General features: G+C 37.7%; 1 protein-coding gene across 1 annotated transcript in view; it reads right to left on the bottom strand.

Moving 5' to 3' along the window:
• The window catches only part of LOC307049561 (putative phospholipid-transporting ATPase IM), a gene marked incomplete at both ends in the record, with an annotated part of 93,319 nt that extends 74,221 nt beyond the window's left edge, over window positions 1–19,098 (bottom strand). The window contains 4 exons of the mRNA XM_079699118.1: window positions 6,176–6,364; window positions 11,112–11,277; window positions 16,146–16,189; window positions 18,942–19,098. Coding sequence (XP_079555244.1) covers window positions 6,176–6,364; window positions 11,112–11,277; window positions 16,146–16,189; window positions 18,942–19,098 — 556 coding nt within the window. The remainder of the gene's footprint in view (window positions 1–6,175; window positions 6,365–11,111; window positions 11,278–16,145; window positions 16,190–18,941) is intronic.
• Between the last annotated feature and the right edge of the window lie 451 nt (window positions 19,099–19,549).

Here is a 19,549-nt window from a genome sequence, read left to right as displayed (position 1 = left end):
GTCCTTGTGCAGCCTCTGAAAAACTATCAAGTTTTCCTAGGGTTCCCCAGACCACTCATTGAGAACCACTGGTCTAGGGAAATCACAGACCGATCTTGATTTGTGCAAGTCCCTCACCATCTCTTTGTCTCAGTTTCTACTTGTGAAAAGGAGATGTTTAAACAACCTAACTTCTAAGGTCTTTCTAGCTCTACAATTTTCTGATTTAATAAAGATTTTCCATATCTGCTGCCTTCCCTTAACCCAGCATTAGCCCCTTTAAATTTTGAGTTTATGTAAACCCAATTTCATGGAATCCTGTTTAATTTTACTCACTAAACATTTCCTTTAGCAGCTCAGCAAGTTTTATATCCCTTTTCATTCAAGGCTTATAGTCACTTCTGCTAGGAAATCTCTAGGCTAATAAAATCTCTGTCATTTCAGAAGTTAGCTTTTAAAAATAAATTAAAAATAACATAGCAGCTTTAAATGTTCAAGATAACATGTGGGCAGAGCCTGGACAAAGGTCATACATTTTTAGTTATAGAATCTGCTTCCATTGCCTGTCTTTTAAATACTGGTGTTCTTCAGAGATTTACCCAGGATTGACTTTTCCTCCCATCCTTCACACTCTCATTGGGCAGTCACATTCTTTTTATGGCTTCAGTTTTCATCTACAGGATGAATGCTCTCAAATGTGTATCTCCTGCCTAAATCCATTTCCAGTGCTCCCTGCCTGTACATCCAACTACCAACTGGACATCTCTTAGATGTGCCCAAGCACATCAAACTCAAACTGGACATGTTATCTATCACCAGTGACTAGTTACTCCTCCTATGTCTCCAGTCCTAATAACCAGCTTCAGGACTTCCCTGGTGGTCCAGTGGTTAAGACTCCACCTTCCAATACAGGGGGTGCGAGTTTGATCCCTGGTCAGGGAGCTAAGATCCCACGTGCCTCACAGCCATAAAAAAAACTAAAACACAAAACAGAAGTAATATTGAAACAATTTCAATAAAGACTTTAAAAATAGTCCACATTAAAAAAAAAAGTCTTAAAAAAAATAATAACCAGCTTCAGCATTCACTTAGTCTCCCAAATCAGGTATCTGGCCATCATTCAAAGCTCCTCCCTTCACCACCCATACATCCAATTGAAGCCAAGAACTTCTCTCTGACACCTTCTCTCTTGCCTAGATTATCACATTAACCTAAATGGTTTTACTCCTTCCCTCCAAACTCTTCTGCAATACAGCCAGAGTCATCTTTACACCATTGCTTAGAATCCCGCAATAGCTTTCTTCTGCCCTTAGATCAAGTTTGGACTCTTTAACATGTCATAAACATGTTATAATTATCCGGGGATCATCCGGCCCCTTTTTAGCCTATTTCCTATCCTGCTTCACCATTTTCTCCTGGATGCAACCACAAAATACATTTTTCAATTTCACATTCTCCTTTAGCTTCAAGTTCCTGGAACATGGTAGGTACTTAATAAATATTTGCTTGATTGAGTTGAATTATAATTATGCAAAATTCATTGAAAGCAGCAGCTATGCCTTTGTGATACAAAGGAAAGAAGAAAGTCAGAAATGGTTCCAGGTTTATGCTGTAAGGGTAAATACAATAGCAACACTGTGAAGGGTGATGAATAATTCTACTTTGTTATATCTCAGTTGGGTGGCTGTTCATACATCCACATAGAGAAATGCCTGTCACATGTCAGTGTGATTTGTACTTTGATAATCCTTAAAAGGTTTAGAGTTAAGAAACCTTTATGTAAAGATCTTCTAAGGGCTTTACAAGGAGCTATTGTAATCTATTCTTCTTTAATAATTATCTGCCACTTGCCCCTATTAATAACTATCTTTGAATTTTATCTCTGTATTTTTATTTACATAATTAGTAGTATTAATCCTTCCAAAACTACATACTGAGATTTACATGCTTATCAATATAGTATATTCTATACCTTCTGACAAAATTCTTTATAGAAATCTATTTTTATTTAGATACCTCTGGATTAAGTCAGGGCTGTTGCCCCAGAATGAAAGTACCACTGGTACTTAAACTACACATTCATGATTCAATGAAAGACTGTCAAAAAAAGAAAACCTCGAAGAAGGAGGAGAAGACCTAAGAGGGGGAGGAGGAGAAAGAGCAGCAGCAGCAGCAACAAATATCTGAGCCTTCAGGTTGGGGTGTTGCCCAACCAAGCCCCGTGACAATCATGAGGCTAACATTGTTTTTCAACCTTGTTATCAAACAGAGACTTGTCTACCCTCGTGGAGTCTCTCTTTCAAATTCCTCCTGATTAAAAAACAAACAGAAATGAAATAAAGCCCGAAGCCTCCATGCATTCTGTGGTGGAACATTACCTTTCTTCATATGGGATCCATTAAGGCAAACATCCGATATTTGTGGTTAGGCTGTGATTTCCCCATAGCCTGTAATGGTGACCAACACTGGGGAAAAGCTGAAAGTTTCCCTGTGTAGCAATCTTAGGTTTTGTCAACACCCTCAGAGCAAAGAGAAACCAGTTCTGGGCCAACCCAACATCAATAACACTTCCCCTGAAGCTGTAAATAGAAGATAGTTCCGGCTGATACAACATTAAGCCAACACCCAGAGCAGCATATGTGCTCATCATTAACACTGATAGTGACTGCCTACAGCCTGTTGTCAAAAAAATAAATAAATAAACATCCTCAGATGATGTTTGGTTCCTGCTGAGAGCAATCTCCCAGAGCTAGTTTCTAGCAGCTAGAGACCAAAAGCCCTGCTATTACATATACACACATGTTTTTCAGAGTAAAAATTGATTTAATATGATGATCAGGATATTCATAAGTTACAAGGTGTTGGGTTAAATGTTATTTAATGAACATTCATAGAGAACCCACTGTGTGCTAAGCTCTGTGCTTGGCCCTGAGTAATTTATGAAGACTATGGCACAGCTCCTGCCTTCAGGCAGCACCACTCTAATAACTGAGAAAATCGTGAGCATCCCGGGATTGGCATCACACTGGTGCTATGAACAAGGTGCTCTGGGGAACAAAGGAGAATGAGGTTATTCGGAGGGTAGGAAAAGAATTGAGAGAACAGGTGATACCTGAATCAGACATTACCAGATGAGTATGAGTTTTCCAAGAAGAGAAGAGGAGAAAAGGAGAGGTCTAGGCGGAGGAAATAGTACATGCAAACGGTGTGAAAGTGCACAATGCATGCCAGGAATGGTGAGGCCTAGTGAGGCTGGAGCACATAGTTTCAGGAAGTGGAAGAAAAGCAGCTTGAGGTCAGATTGCAAACAATCTTGAATGTCGTGCTAAGGACATCCTTTAAGTTCTAGGAAACCAGCAAGATTTTTTAAGCTGGTGATGGCAAAATCAGGCCAATGTTTTAAAAAGAATACCCCGATGTCAGCATAGAGGATTCTTTTAAGGCGAAACAGGTTTAAAGATATTGCAATAATATAAGCAAGCAGTGATGACAGGCTTAACTAAAGCAGTGGCACTGGGAATTAGGAGAAAAGCACAGTAGGCTTTTATGATAAAAACGGGTTTTTGAGGCTATTTTTAGAAAGATTACTCTGTTGCCTTGAGGAGGAGAGACTTAGAAACAGGATGACTACTGAGGATCCTATAGACAAGGCAAGAGATGCTGAAGTCTGAATGAAGAGAGTAGCAGAGTATCTCAGGGGAAAATAATGAGTAGTATTTGAGGATCTCCTAGTCCAGGGCAATGGTCCCCAGACTGGTTCTCCGCCCAGCAGCATCTGCATCAGCAATACCTGGGAGCCTGTTAGACATGCAAACTTTTAGGCCTCACCCCAGGCCTACTGAATCAGAAACTCTAGGGCCTAGGCCCAGCAATTTGCATTTTAACAAGCCCTCCTGGTGGTTCTGATGGGAACTGAAGTTTCAGAATCACTAGCCTAGGGGCACAAAGGAGATGGAAGTATCAAAAGCAAGTGAGCTACAATAGGGATTAAGAGGCTAGATGCTGGAGAACGATGTTCAAATATTTGAAACCTGGGTTCAGCTATTTCCTCTGCATCTTACTGGACTTGTAACAAGTTGTGTGACAATCTCGGGCAGGATACTTAAAATCTTTGAGCCTTAATTGCCTCATCTCCTGATTGGGGGTAATACACTATCACAAGAATTTAATAAAATAATTCATTGTAAAGTGTTCAGTGCACTCACACAGGCATATAGCAAAAGGTAGTTAACAATTTTAATAAGAACTACATAAAGAGCAATAGTTGTGAGAAAGAAAGTTCTATATTAGACATACAAAATTTGAGGTAACTGTAGTACAACCCAGTGGCAGAATCCAGGAGAAGGCTGAAAGAGTGTGTGGGGACCTCAGAGAGAGATTGAAACTGAAGAACAATATGGGAAGGACACAGAATATAAGCAATAGCTACCACCATGTGAGTGGTCAAGATTATCCAAGGAGAGCACAGGAAGTGAGAAGAGAAAAGGACACCAACACTGAAGAGTGGGACAAAGAATAGTCAGCTTGAAAAGGAGCTTGAGAACAAAAACACAGGACAAGAGGAGAACCAGGAGCCAGCGAGTTCACAGAGGCCAAAAGAGGAGTGTCAAGAGAAGAAGGTCAACAGTCTCGAATATCACTAAGTTAAAAAAGATAGAGAGATGATAGTAGAAGATAGATATTAGATAGATAGATAGAAAGAAAAAAAGGAAGGAAGTGGGAGAGAGAGAGAGAAAGAAAGAAAGAAAGAGAGAGAGAGAAAGAAAGAAAGAAAGAGAGAGAGAGAAAGGAAGGAAGGAAGGGAGAGAGGGAGGGAGAGAAAGAGAGAGAGAGAAAGAGAGAGAGAAAGAAAGAAAGAAGGAAAGAAAGGAAGAAAGGAAGAAAGGAAGAAAAGAAAGGGAGAGAGAGGAAAAGAAAGAGAGAGAGAGAAAGAAAAAGGAAAGAAAGAAAGAAAAAGAAAGAGAGAAAGAAGGAAAGAGAGAGGGAGGGCTATTGCATTGGGCAGTTATGAGGTGATTGCAAACTTCTGAGAAGGTATTTCTTTTTGAACAGTGGAAGCAGAAGACTGACCCTAATAGGCTGAAAAGAGAAATCAAGGTAAGGATCAAAAACTGACCTTGAAAAATTAAGTTGTGATGGAAAGAAGAAAAATGGGGTCGCAAAATCAGTGGAGGTCAGAACATGAACAATATCTTTAAGGAAAAAGGATGATGACAGAGTTGCAGGCTGAAGGAAGGAGCCAGTGACGAAGAATAAGGAGCAAGCAGGGAAGGAAAAGGGATGGGAAGAGGTAGAATCTTTAGCATTGAAAAGGAGCAAGAGGAATTTTTCTCTGAATCAGGAAAAAGACTGAGTAAAGTCATAGCTTGGGGATGAAGGAGGAAGATGGGGAAATGGGTAAGGTGATAGTGTGCATCTCTGAGGGCCTCTTTTTTTTAAAGAAATAGCAGATGAATTTAGCTTCCAAGAGTAAAGGAGATTCATGGCAAGGTTGAGGACTTGAGGAGAGGGCAAAGATTTAGAACACCTGTTATAAGGACTGGAAAAAGGAGGAAAATAAAAATGAGAGGGACATTGATGCAGCACTGAGGGTTAGCACTGACTTAGGAAAGCATGGATTCATTGTGGTGCTAAATTCAATAATGGGTGATCATCTCCAGCAATGCAAGTGAACAGAGTAAATGGATAATAATGAGAAGACTGATGATGATTTTCACAAAACAACAATATCAACAATAACTGGCATGTGCCAAGTAATTCAGGAACTCATCCTGAGCCAGTGCTGTGTAGTGAATCACCTTCCTTCATAGTCAGACCTCCTAGGTTTAAATCCTAGCTATTCTATCTCAAGCTATGTGACCTTGGGAAAGTTACTCAACCTCTCTGTTTCAGTTCTGTTATCTTTAAAATGGGCATAAAAATAATAGTAGCTACTTTGTAGGGTTGTTGTGACACTTAAATCAGTTCATTCATGTATAGCACTTAGACCAGTACTGGACACACAATAAGCACTTGTTACATGTTAGTTATACTCACCACTACTGAGTTGAGGCTAAGTTGAGGGTAACAGAAGTTCAAAGGTTAATAAATATCACAACTCTCAGCACATAACCAAGAGTAAAATCATCCTTGAGAAGTTTCCATATAACCATAGTACTATCAAGAGATCAAAAATACTCTCAGCCATGAACCGTACCTATGACAGACATCCTTTTTCTGAAATTGTTGAAATCCAAAAAGGCAAGCAATTGATAAGTAACTAGTGTTCCCAATTCTTCTATTGTTATTGTCTCTGGGGTCCGAGACTTAAAAATGAACCCCAAATTTTTTGCAGCAGTCACTAGAGCCCCTTCATCAGGTGATTGAACTTGGTAAATCAGCTCTCCTAAAAGGAAAAGAAACAGGTGGATTAAATAACAACAAGAAAAGGAAAAGAAACAAAGGTATTAATACTGAGAATAATAACATTCATAGAACACCAATGCCAATTCCAACTCATTCTATAACACCCAACCCAGGTGTCAGCTCTAGAAATCAGACCTTTTCCACTCACCAACCAGGTGACCAGGTGCCTGTGCTGTGGATCCACAGGACACCATGTATACCACCACTGGAACCCTTGTCGTCTTACAGGAAAAGGCTCATTCCTGAGCCTGCCTCCCTACTCTGCTGAAAGTTTCTTAGGGCAGAGACCACACCTTTGTATTTTCAGTGACTAGAAATGTGCCATGAAAGTTTCACAAACTAAAACACTTTATATATATTAATGCACATAATCCTCATGGCAATGAGGTAGGGATTATTAAAATTATTATAGGCATACCTCAGAGATATTGCACATTTGGTTCCAGACCACTGCAACAAAGCAAATATCACAATAAAGCGAGTGACATGAATTTTTTTGGTTCCTCAGTGCATATAAAAGTTACATTAACATTATACAGTAGTCTATTATATGTGCCATAGCATTATATATAAGAATGTACATACTGAATTAAAAAATACTTTATTGTGAGAAAATGTTAATCATCATCTGAGCCTTCAGTGAGTCATAATCTTTTTGCAATAGTAACATCAAAGATCACTGATCACCATGATCACCATGACAAATATAATAATAATGAAAAAGTTTAAAATATTGTAAGAATTACCAAAATGTGACATAGTGACACAAAGTGAGCAAATGCTGTTGGAAAAATGGTGCCAACAGACTTGCTCGATGCAGGGTTGCCACAAACCTTCAATTTGTAGAGAACACAGTATATGTGAAGGCAATAAAATGAGGTATGCCTGTACTCCCATTTTACACTGGTGAAAACTATGACTGAAAATATTATGTGATTTTTGCAAGATCACACAGCCAGAGTGACAGAGCAGACATTCCAATTTCCTCTTCAGTCTGCTACTAATGACCATTTTATGAGAACGCATACAAGAAATCCCTTGAAATGTAAGGAATCAAACCAGGATGTTAATGATTGGTATCTGGTATTGTGTATGTGTTGGAGTGAGGGTAAGAGGGGAGAAGAGAGGAAAAGAATGAAATGGGGGGGAAAAAACATAAAAGTACACTTTAAAACCATCATGAATAAAGTAAGCCTTTCTATACAAAATTGTACTACCTTTGTATGTAAAAATAAATTAGAAAAAGTAGGCAGAGCTAGATCCATATTTACTGATTTATCGTAATGTCCAAGATAAATTGTTCAGAAAACTAGTTGCATATTAATCTATATATTATGATTCCTTCTTGTTAAAAACAAACCACTTACACATCTACATATATTCATATATATACGAGCAAATAGAAAGTGTGAAAGTATGCACACCAAATGTTAACATTGGTTACCCCTGTAGAGGTGGAATCAAAATTCAGGGAAGAAATTATTAGCTCTGCCTTTATAAATCTTTGTATTGTATGGTTTCACCTGCTACAACAGGCATAAATTAATTTTTGAAATTTCAAAAAATTAAAGCAATTTCTTTTTTTTTTTTTTTTTTTGCGGTATGCTGGTCTCCCGCTGCTGCGGCCTCTCCCACCGCGGAGCACAGGCTCCGGACAGGCAGGCCCAGCGGCCATGGCCCACGGGCCCAGCCGCTCCGCGGCACGCGGGATCCTCCCGGGCCGGAACATGAACCCGCGTCCCCTGCATCGGCAGGCGGACTCCCAATCACTGCGCCACCAGGGAAGCCCAAAGCAATTTCTTGATCTACCCATGAAATGATATGATAACTCCCACTTCTGGCAACACTGTGGAGTAGGTGCCAGGATCAACCTCCTCTGTTGCAAAGAGCTACATATTCCATAAAGACAAAACATTTAAATATTTTTGAATGCACCCAGGACTGGCTAGAAAGCAGTCATTGTTCAGGTCAAAGACTGAAAAAAAAATATGGAATAAATGAAGGGCATTTTCTAAACCAAGAGAACTTGCTCATTGGTTTCCAGTCTCTCAAGTCTTTGGTTAGAAAAGACACAGGCCAGGGAAAGAAGTTTAATAGGAGACGATCTCTTAAAACTGAGCCCCCAGAAAGGATACTCTCTCAGTATAAAGGTAAACTGAAAATCAGTGCTCCCTTTAGGAGTCATGTACCACAATGTTCATTGCAGCTCTATTTACAACAGCCAGGACATGGAAGCAACCTAAGTGTCCATCGACAGAGGAATGGATAAAGAAGATGTGGCACATGTATACAATGGAATATTACTCACCCATAAAAAGAAACGAAATTGAGTTATTTGTAGTGAGGTGGAAGGACCTAGAGTCTGTCATACAGAGTGAAGTAAGTCAGAAAGAGAAAAACAAATACTGTACGCTAACACATATATATGGAACCTAAAAAAAAAAAAAAAAAGTGGCTCTGAAGAACCTAGGGGCAGGACAGGAATAAAGACGCAGACATAGAGAATGGACTTGAGGACATGGGGAGGGGGAAGGGTAAGCTGCGATGAAGTAAGAGAGTAGCATTGACATATATACACTACCAAATGTAAAATAGCTAGCTAGTGGGAAGCAGCTGCATAGCACAGGGAGATCAGCTCGGTGCTTTGTGACCATCTAGAGGGGTGGGATAGGAAGGGTGGGGGGGAGACGCAAGAGGGAGGGGATATGGGGATATATATACACGTATATGTATAGCTGATTCACTTTGTTATAAAGCAGAAACTAACAAACTGTTGTAAAGCAATTATACTCCAATAAAGATGTTTAAAGAAAAAAAGAATGAATATTGTCAGTAAAATAGAAATCTGAGAAATGTCTGAAAGATAAAAATAGATTTGATAAATGAAGAAATAAGAAAGGAGAAAAACACAGCTCAAAGCATTTGAAAAAGAAAATCAATACAGAGGTCAGAGCAACCCCCGAAGAGTCTCCAAATCAGAGTCAACAAATGAGAAAAGCAGAAGTGGTCTTGGAAGCACCATGAATAAAATTATTTGAAGAATTCCATTCAGCTCTCCCAGACCATTTGGGCTCTTCCTCCTGCCAGCTTACTCCGAACAGCAGGCTGCAGTGACATTTGCCCCAGGATGAAACCTTGAAAATGTTCTTCTACACAAAGTACACAATCCACCTAAGGAAACTTTTAAGATTTGAATGCTGGGGCTGTAGACCAAAGCTGAAAACAGCCAGAAGTAGCTTTAGAATTCCACAAGGATAAGAGAAATAAATTAATGAGAGAAAGGAACTCCATGACTCTGATATTTTCTTCCAGCCCAGACCTTAAGTATAACTTTGTCTCACATTAGGGTTCTGGCACAGACTCCTAGCACTAGATCTGAAAAAGTAAGATAGCTAAACCGAGGTATCATATGAATTCCAGGAGAGGGGAACCCCATACCCAGAGGACGATCTATGTATTGTGCCTTTCCCCCACAATCTTGGGAGACAGGCCACTGTAATCAGAACCTACATTCACCAAGAGGCAAACAGGGATTCTCAAACACAAGTAGGAACAGGCAACCACAAACCATCAAACGTTTGAGAATAACATGAAAGTTAGACACAGAACTCAAAAAACAACATTCCGTAAAATGAAACATAATAGAGGAAACAAAAGAAGATTTCAAATTAAGAATAATTAATATCCTCAAAGAGATCTAAGAAAATATCATGATATTGAAATAAAAAGATAGCTATTAAAATAAAATAGAGCTTTAAAAATGAAATAAACTCAAAGTCAGAGATAAAAGAAATTTATTTGAAGGCATTGTGCTATCCTCAGATACATTAGTATTATCAATATTAGTTTAAGTTATAAATATAATTATGTGAATCCTCACAGCAATTAAAATCAGAGGAATGAGTTAGTCCAGCATCATCAAGGACAAAACTATGGCTTGAATGTAGTCCCAACAAAGAAAAAAAGAAGAAAAAATATATAGAGAGAAAGAAAACATATATTCAAATGTACATATGCATATATACACATACATATATATATCACACATATACATATATACAGTCTGCAGACTATATATATTTCACTTTTGAGTTGAAATTACTTGAGTGGTAATTTTCACCCAACAGGTGATAGTAGAAAGAAATAAAACTTGTAAATGGAGTAGACTGGGCCCAAATGGAGCGAGAAGCCAATTCACCGTCCATTGTCTACCTGCCTCATTGCTTCAATATTAAAGCGGCCCAGGTGATTTTGTTCTCTTCTGTGAACTCTGAGCTCTGAACAACCATCCTGGTAGTGTGGAACTTGCTCATAATGGGGACTAAACACAAGTATTCTATCAGTGTAAATCTGTCCCATTACTGGGAAAATTCATTCTAAGCATATACCTGATGGCTATCCGCATCTATTAGATATGCATGTTAATAGCGAAAGCTAAGTGGCTCAAGAGTGTTTCTCTGATTGTCCTGCCTACCAGGAAGCTCACAGTCAAATATGGTGCTCAATCATAAAAAATATTTCATCTCCTTTAACTGGCATATCTAGGCCCTCATCTTTTTGTTGTTCCTATTTCTTTTCTTTTTCTTTTCCTTTAAGTGATAGGTAAACCCCTCCTGCAATGCTATATTCTGAATTAGAAAATCCTTCCAATTCCAAACATTTTTAATAAAAATATCAATACTGATTTAAAAAACAAGGCTCACTACTCAGACACACTTTGCACTTACCTGCACTATTTTCCTCTGACATTACGGTGTGGCAGAGTGCAAGTAACCTAAGGAATTCATGCACTTTGGGATCACCCATTTTAATGGATTCCATCAGATGGTGGTCAAAAAATTGAAATGTTCTGCCTGCTTGGGGGTTGACTGAGAAACCCACAGCCTCTTTTTTCTGTAGGAGAACAACAACAACAACGAAACTGTAGACTTCATTCCAACAACAATCTTTTAAAATTCAAAAACACTTCCTCTAAGTATTTTTAGTGCTTGTATGATTTTTCAGCCTCAAAAGCCTGGCACTAAAATGGCTTTCTGTTTCCTCATTACCGTTAAATATTATCTTCTCATTTCAGAGCTATGTAAACCTTCATCACCAGAGCAGTAAACCTTCCAAAAGCATATGGGAAAGAAAAATATCCAATGGATGTACAGATTCTCAAATGTTTACTTCAACTCCAAAATACAAAGAAGCCCTGAAAACTGAAAGTTTTTTCAAAACGTACTTGATGGCAAAACCTGACCTGACTTGAACTCATTTTGGCAGCAATATCTGACCTGGAATGGTATGTGCCTAATTATAGACTTTTAAAAGTCTACTTAGTGTGAATTAATATTTTCTGTTATAAAAATATTAATGTGTTTGATTACAGAGTACTTTCTCTGATCTCACTAGAGTTACTGTATAATATAATGACAGAATTAAAATCAGGATCTTGAGATATTTGTACTCACGTGTTCATTGCAGCATTATTCACAATAGCCAAGAGGTAGAAACAACATAAATGTCCATCAACAGATAAATAAAGAATATGTGGTTATATATATACAACGGAATATTATTCAGCCATTAAAAAAAGAAATCCTGTCTTTATGCTATGACATGAATGAACCTCGAGGGCATAATGCTAAGTGAAATAAACCACTCACAAAAGAACAAATATTGCATGATTCCATTTATATGAGGTATCTAAAGTAGTAGAATTCACAGAAACTGAGTGTAGAATGGTAGTTTCCAGGGACTAGAAGAATGGGGAAGTGGGGCATTGCAGTTCAATGAGAATTACAGAGTTTCAGACATGCAAGGTGAAAAAATTCTGGGACCTGCAGTACAACATTGTGCTCATTGTTAATAATAGTTTACTGTCCACTTAAAAATTTGTTGACTGAAAAAAAAAAACAAGATGAAAGAAATAGGGTTCAATAAAGAACAGAACAAAATAGTAGATAATCCAATACTAAATAAGATCTCTGTTAATTCACTGACTTCTGAAAAGCACAAAACGTAGTTCTAACTTTTAAAAGTTTATTATTCAAAGCACTAGACCTGTGATCACGTCTTTGCAAGGGCAGTTAATGGGAAAATACTTTTAATATACACTCTGTCTTGGAGATCACAGAATAATATTTTAAATATAATACTTATATATCCAAGTATATGAGAAGACATACCAGTATAGAAGATACTCCATTAGTTGTGTTTATCCCAGAATCATAGAGACTTATTTAATCACAGATTGTTTTGTTCATGTAATAAAGTTTGAAAACATAAAGGGGAAAAAATGATCAACTCACTAGTAAGTAGTAAAATACACACTGGCTTTAGACTTCCCTAAACCCCGCCCAGGGAAGAAACTATGACTTAAAGAGATTACAGCCTGTCAAACTGTCATTCAAATATAAAGTCAACAGATAGTTCTGAACAGATATTTTTCATGAACCCGTCTTGAAACTAGAGGATACTTCAGCCAAATAAGAGATAACTGGAAAAACAGTGGGAAAGGGAGCAGTTAGTGGTAAGCACCAAATCTCTCTAAGTGAAGAACTAAATATAAAAGAAATAGATTAGGATGGCAAAACAAAATGTATATATTATATACACTGACTATGTAGAAAAGACATAAAAATTAGAAGATCCTGATTTCCTCATTTTAGTATCTGAAGGTCAGAAGATATCATTTAAAAACTCAAACCAACTAAGAGAAATCTATGTATATTTAAGATTAAGAAGCATCATTAATACAAGTAGTAGGAAAATATGAGGGAAAGAAGGACAAATATAATAATTTTACCATTTTTCATATTAGGAAATTGATAGACACTGCTTATGAAAAAAGAATTGAGTATTGTATAAACTCTTGAAAGTATACAGTAGAGAAACAATAAAATACTTTCCTAAATATTACAAGAGAAGCACACACACAGAGCAGAGTCCATACAGAGAATTATTAAAAATTATAAAGACACAAAGTGTAACCTAAAATATTTAACAGAGCCAATGTAGATAGCCCAAACTCATTTATTAAAAAATTGGATGCAGGGCTTCCCTGGTGGCGCAGTGGTTGAGAGTCCGCCTGCCGATGCAGGGGACGCGGGTTCGTGCCCCGGTCTGGGAAGATCCCACATGCCGCGGAGCGGCTGGACCCGTGAGCCATGGCCGTTGAGCCTGCACGTCCGGAGCCTGTGCTCCACAACGGGAGAGGCCACAACAGTGAGAGGCCCATGTAACGCAAAAAAAAAAAAAAAAAAAAAAAAAATTGGATGCAAAGCAAAATCCAACCCTCTGCTATACATGAGGCACATCTAAAACAAAGTCATTTAGGAATATTGAAAATAAGAGGTGGGCAAATGCAAATCAAAAGAAACCAGGAGACATGACCTTGATATTAAATAAGGTTGAATCCAGGCCAAGGAGAATTAAATGAGTCAAAGAAGAGCACATTCATAATAAAAATATAACCACTGTGAATATCAATGCACCTCAAGATAGCATCAATACTCATAAAATGAAGACTTCAGGCTATATAGGAGCTAGAGAGAGAGAGAAATTATCAGAACACTTTAGTTAACCTCTTTAATCCAAACAGATAATATAGATAAAAGATAAATAATGAAACAGAAGACCTAAATAATATAATTAATAAGGTAGAACTAAAATGACATACAGCTAATTTTATACCTTGAAAACAGAATATACATAAGCTTTCTTTTTAAGGACCCTGGAACACAGACAATAATTGATCATATTATGCCACAAAGAAAACCCAAATAAATTCCAAAAAAGTAGAAATAATACAAATCTATTCTTCTTGTTTCATTTTGTTTTGTTTGTTTGTTTGTTTGTTTTGTGGTACGCGGGCCTCTCACTGCTGTGACCTCTCCCGTTGCGGAGCACAGGTTCCGGATGCGCAGGCTCAGCGGCCATGGCTCACGGGCCCAGCCGCTCCGCGGCATGTGGGATCTTCCCGGACCGGGACACGAACCCGTGTCCCCTGCATCGGTAGGCGGACTCCCAACCACTGCGCCACCAGGGAAGCCCCTGTTTTTATAGTTAATAATACTTTATTTTATATTTAAAAGTTGCTAAGGGAATAGAATTTCAAAACTCTCATCACAAGAAAAAATAACTTGTAATTTCAGTAGTGATGGATTTTTTGTTTGTTTTTTGAATTTTATTTTTTTATACAGCAGGTTCTTATTAGTTATCCATTTTATACATACTAGTGTATATACAAATCTATTCTTTTATTAAAAGTACAATAAAGGTTGGGGGGGGGGAGTCCCAACCGCTTCGAAATTTTAAAGTTCTTCCTTAAAAACTCATGGTTCAATGTGGATATTCAAATTGACATAACAAAAATAAAGATACTTTAATACACTACAGGCCAAAATCCATGTAATTAAAACTAAAGTAGTGTTCAGAGGGAAATTAATAACCACAAATACTTGTATAAAAAAAGGAAAGAGGGACTTCCCTGGTGGTCCAGTGGTTGAGAATCCACCTTCCAATGCAGGGGACGTGGCTTCGATCCCTGGTCGGAGGACTAAGATCCCACATGTTGTGGGGCAACTAAGCCTGCATTCTGCAACTAGAGAGCCCATGCACTGCAACTACTGAGCCCGTGTGCTCTGGAGCCTGCGCACCACAACTAGAGAGCCCAAGTGCCACAACTAGAGAGAAGCCTGCGCGACACAACAAAAGATCCTGCGTGCTGCAACTAAGACCCAATGCAGCCATAAATAAATATTTTTTACAACAGGAAAGAACAAAATTTTTTTTATTTTACTGAAGTATAGTTGATTTACAATGTTGCGGTTAATTTCTGCTGCACAGCAAAGTGACTTTTTACATACTCTTGTCAAAAATCAAACACTGATAAAACATTGTGTTGGTGAAAGTAGGAGAAAGCAGGCACTCTTGTACATTGCTTGTGACAGGGTAAATTGATATAAATTCTAAAGAGGACAATTTGGCAATATTTATCAAATTATAAATGCACTTTTTTTTTTTTTTGCAGCATGCGGGCCTCTTACTGTTATGGCCTCTCCCGTTGTGGAGCACAGGCTCCGGATGCGCAGGCTCAGTGGCCATGGCTCACGGGCCTAGCTGCTCCGTGGCATGTGGGATCTTCCTGGACTGGGGCACAAACCCATGTCCCCTGCATCAGCAGGCGGACACTCAACCACAGCGCCACCAGGGAAGCCCTAAATGCACATATATTTTGATTGAGCAGTTCCATTTCTAGAAATGGAACTTGTTAGAGAATATAGGATCCATGTGATATAATGTATACACTGTTATTTTTGCTGCATTTTCTTTACAAGCAAAATATTGAAAATATTCTGAATGTCCATTCCTGTCTCCTTACATAAATTAAGGAACATTGGTATAACAGACTACTATTCACCGTAAAGAGAATAAGGGAGCACTTTTTTTTCACTGATATAGAAAGATCTTGATCATTGTTGAGGAAGAAAGTTAAGAACAGTATGTATACTTCACTACCAACTATGTAAAAAATGGAGAAATATATTTGCTTGTATGTAATAAATATCTCTAAAAGAGAAAAAAAACAGGGAACTCTGTGGTTGGGAAACCTGGACGAGAAGGAATTTTGAACCATATGAATCTATTTTTTTAATGTTACATATTAGGTATCTCATCTGGTCATAGTGGAAATCAGGCGTCTAGGAACTCATCATTTTTAAAAAGCATATACAATTTGAAATTAAAAGTAAGAATGAATTTTATCACTTCCACACCTTAGTCATGTCTGTCTTCTGACCCAGGACATCATGTACTTCGCCTGAAAAAACAAAAATTGAGAATTAAAAATAAATGAAATTGAAACTAGATTTAGTCATTTAGTTTTAAGAAATATACTTGTTTATTAAAGCACTACTACTAGATGACATTATGAGTTCAAACCTAGACATTTTAAGGAGTGTTTTCAAACTGTAACGGTAGATACAGCGATTAACACAGAAAGATACTCATGTTTGCCCAAGATAGAACTAAAATGCAGTACACATTAAAACAAAATAAGATCGCAATCATGTTTATCTGTAAATTTTATCATTCTGTTGTTACATTATCTATGATGTTTGCAAGAGACAAATTTTGTTTTTCACTTTATACCCACTGTTGGGGAATCCAGAATGATATCCAAGACAGACCAATTCTCATCAATGCTAGAGCTTGGTGAGTACATCTTTGTCTATCTTGGTTTGGGCCAGATCCATCTTTAATATCTATAATGGCAAGGTAAAATTAGCAAGTAAACATGAAACCATGTCAGAGCCTTCTGCAGTCAGAAAACATAGCCACCTATGTGCCAAACATTTAAAAATAACTATTCTTAGTATAAAGCCGATATGTGCTTATTACAAATATATTGGAAAATATAGGCGTTTTAAAAACAGGAACGAAAACCTGTAAAAAAAAATGAAACAAAACAAACAAAAAAACAGATTTTCATTCCTGTTTTATAGAGGACAGGACTGAAGAACAGAATTCAAAGTGACATGATTCAACAAAAACTAAAAAGTCAGCATAGTAGGTTTTTAAATTCAAATCTCTCTCTTTTCACTACACAATACTGTGACCCAAAAACCACTTGATAAAGAGTTACTGGTTGTTTTTCTGGGGCTCAGGTCTAAATCTAGAATACTGTGAGGCTGCTGTGTGGGAAGAGTCCCTGAGCTAGAAAGTGAACCTAGCCCAGCACCTGGAATTTAAATCCCAAACTCACCACGGTTATATGCCAGTCATTGCTCTTTAGGCTATAACTCTGATAAATGTTAAAAGCAAAATAAAACTGTCTTTGTGTAAAATGGTCCTCCCAAAGAAAGCCTCTTCACGAGGCTGGTGATGAAAGTGAAGAAAAATGGAAGAAGTCTAAGAAAATAATAGTTCTGAGAAAGAAAATAGAAGCTTTAGATAAATCAGAGTAGAATATCAAATTTTCCCAAGGCCTGGATCTATGATATAAACAAGGCCAACTGTATGGGGGGGGAAAAGTGATTCTGGAACATTCTGTGAGTGCTTTAGTAATAGTAAATGTATTATAAATTAGAATGGCTATATAAATTTAAGGGTCTAAAGGGGTTACTTAAATCTTTCAGTTACTTTCCTGCTTTTTATGAGGGAAATTACAAGCTATCATGGGATTTGTAAATTTGGAGATTTGCAAAGATCTTGGGATATATACTTTGTGAAAAGCAAGGGACTTCTCTAAAAATCACCCTGTGACAAACATATCTACAAATAAATCTTGGTCCACATGTCTGATAATTTCTTTAGGGTCATTTCCTAGAAGGGATATTATTATAATTATTATATTATCAACAAGTGCCATGGCAAAAGAATCCAAAAGGTCTACAAAATTCAAAATATCTCCAATACTCTAACAGAAATTTTCTCATTTAAACTGCTCTTTGGGTTGTATATTTTGAAAGCCTCTGAAAATAATATCAAAAGAATAAATTTTAAGAAAAGGTTCTATTTTATTCATCATCTTAATTAGAGTGATATCAGAAATGCACAATGTAACTGAGGGTTTGTGGAAGTCCAGCTTGAAAATCATCTGGTCCACTACCAGAGAAGGGTGGTGCAGGACAGGGGCAGGGCAGAAGAGAGGTGAGGAAACCATGGCAACCATGGGTTATGGGGGTGGGATAGCAGAGGGAAGTCAAAAGGTAGGAGAGTATGAAAATCAACTTCTTGTATTTCTTAGTTTTGTTCAGGGTCAAATCTTACTTTAAAATATTTGGCAATGTGTGAAGTTTCCCATCAGGAGACAAAGGAAAGTTTTCCCTCTCTTTCTCAGATTTCCTTTATTTCCTGAGATTTCTGTATTGAAAAACTGTACACTCAGAGTCCAGTGAAGTGAGGTTGGGAGTCCAGAGGAACCCAACAGGACCCTTCCGGGAAGCTTCCGTGCTCTCAACAGAAGGAACTGTCTGCTAACTAGCCAAAGTCGGGGTGACAAGGGTCACATATTACTAGAATGCCTGAAAATCCAAAACAGAGCATGTATCCTAAAAGAAGCATACAAATAGGAACTGGATATTGATGAAACAGTTTGACCACTCAGAGTAGCCCTATACAGTGTGAATTCTCAGGAATGAATTGTAAATTCTTATGAATACAGACACTAACATCAATTCCAGAGCTGTTAGGAAGCAAGTATAAAATATTGCTTTTACTGAGATAAATCAGGCTATGAAGAACTTGTCCTCCCTGGGATATGGGTCTATCAAGCACCACCGAACAGATAACACAGTTGGTGCACTGAAAGGAACCTTAGACAGTATCACGTCTAACCCCCATCTCTACCCATGAATGGTAACAGATTCAAAGTATCATCTGAATTATTCAACATTCATCCAACAAATATTTAGCAAGTGTTCATTATATGCCAAGCACTATGTTATTAGATGCTGGTGGTGCCCATATTCATCAGAAAAACAGAGATTTTTTAATTAAAAAATAAAAGTGTTGCTTATTTTTTTTAAGGACTGTTAACAATATCAGGAAAAAGGAACTGTTTCCCTTACCGTAGATTCTCCCATTAATGGAACATTTTTTAAAAGTCATGATGTTTTCAGTGAGGGTACCCGTTTTGTCAGAGAAAACATATTCAATCTGGCCTAGTTCCTCATTGAGCGTGGTCGTCCGAGCTTGAGCAGGTGTTGCCTTCCCAGAGTAATACATCTTCCGATCCCAGTTTATAAAATAACTGTGTCCCAGACGAATTACTTCCACACTTTCATCATTAAAATGGAAGAAAAAAGAGAAATACTCCATCAATTTCAGAAGATACAAAGCTCTGCCAAAGCAAGAAGTCTGCCAAAGTCTTCAGAGTTTAGAAGAAAATGTGGATGCTCTGTCTCCAGGTCTTAATGACCTTCAGAGGCATCTCAGCAGAGTCTGTTCATAAAATGTTCTAAGTCATTTCCTTGTAGCACCTTGAAACAATGAGCTGGCTTTGCATAAAGCCTTAGGGAATGTTCCATGCTTCTCTACTTACATTAAACAGGCCCAGTAGAGACTTCTTGTATAGCATTTTAGTTGTTTGATGTGGCTTCACTTTGCCAAAAGAGGTAGAAAGGAGTATCTCCATGAAGCACTAAGCAAACCATAATAGCTATTGAGTAAAAACAGG

The sequence above is a fragment of the Hyperoodon ampullatus genome, assembly GCF_949752795.1.
Source record: "Hyperoodon ampullatus genome assembly, chromosome: 3".
NCBI lineage: Eukaryota > Metazoa > Chordata > Mammalia > Artiodactyla > Ziphiidae > Hyperoodon > Hyperoodon ampullatus.
Note: the sequence above shows the minus strand (reverse complement) of the source record. Positions and strands in the feature narration are given on the sequence as shown.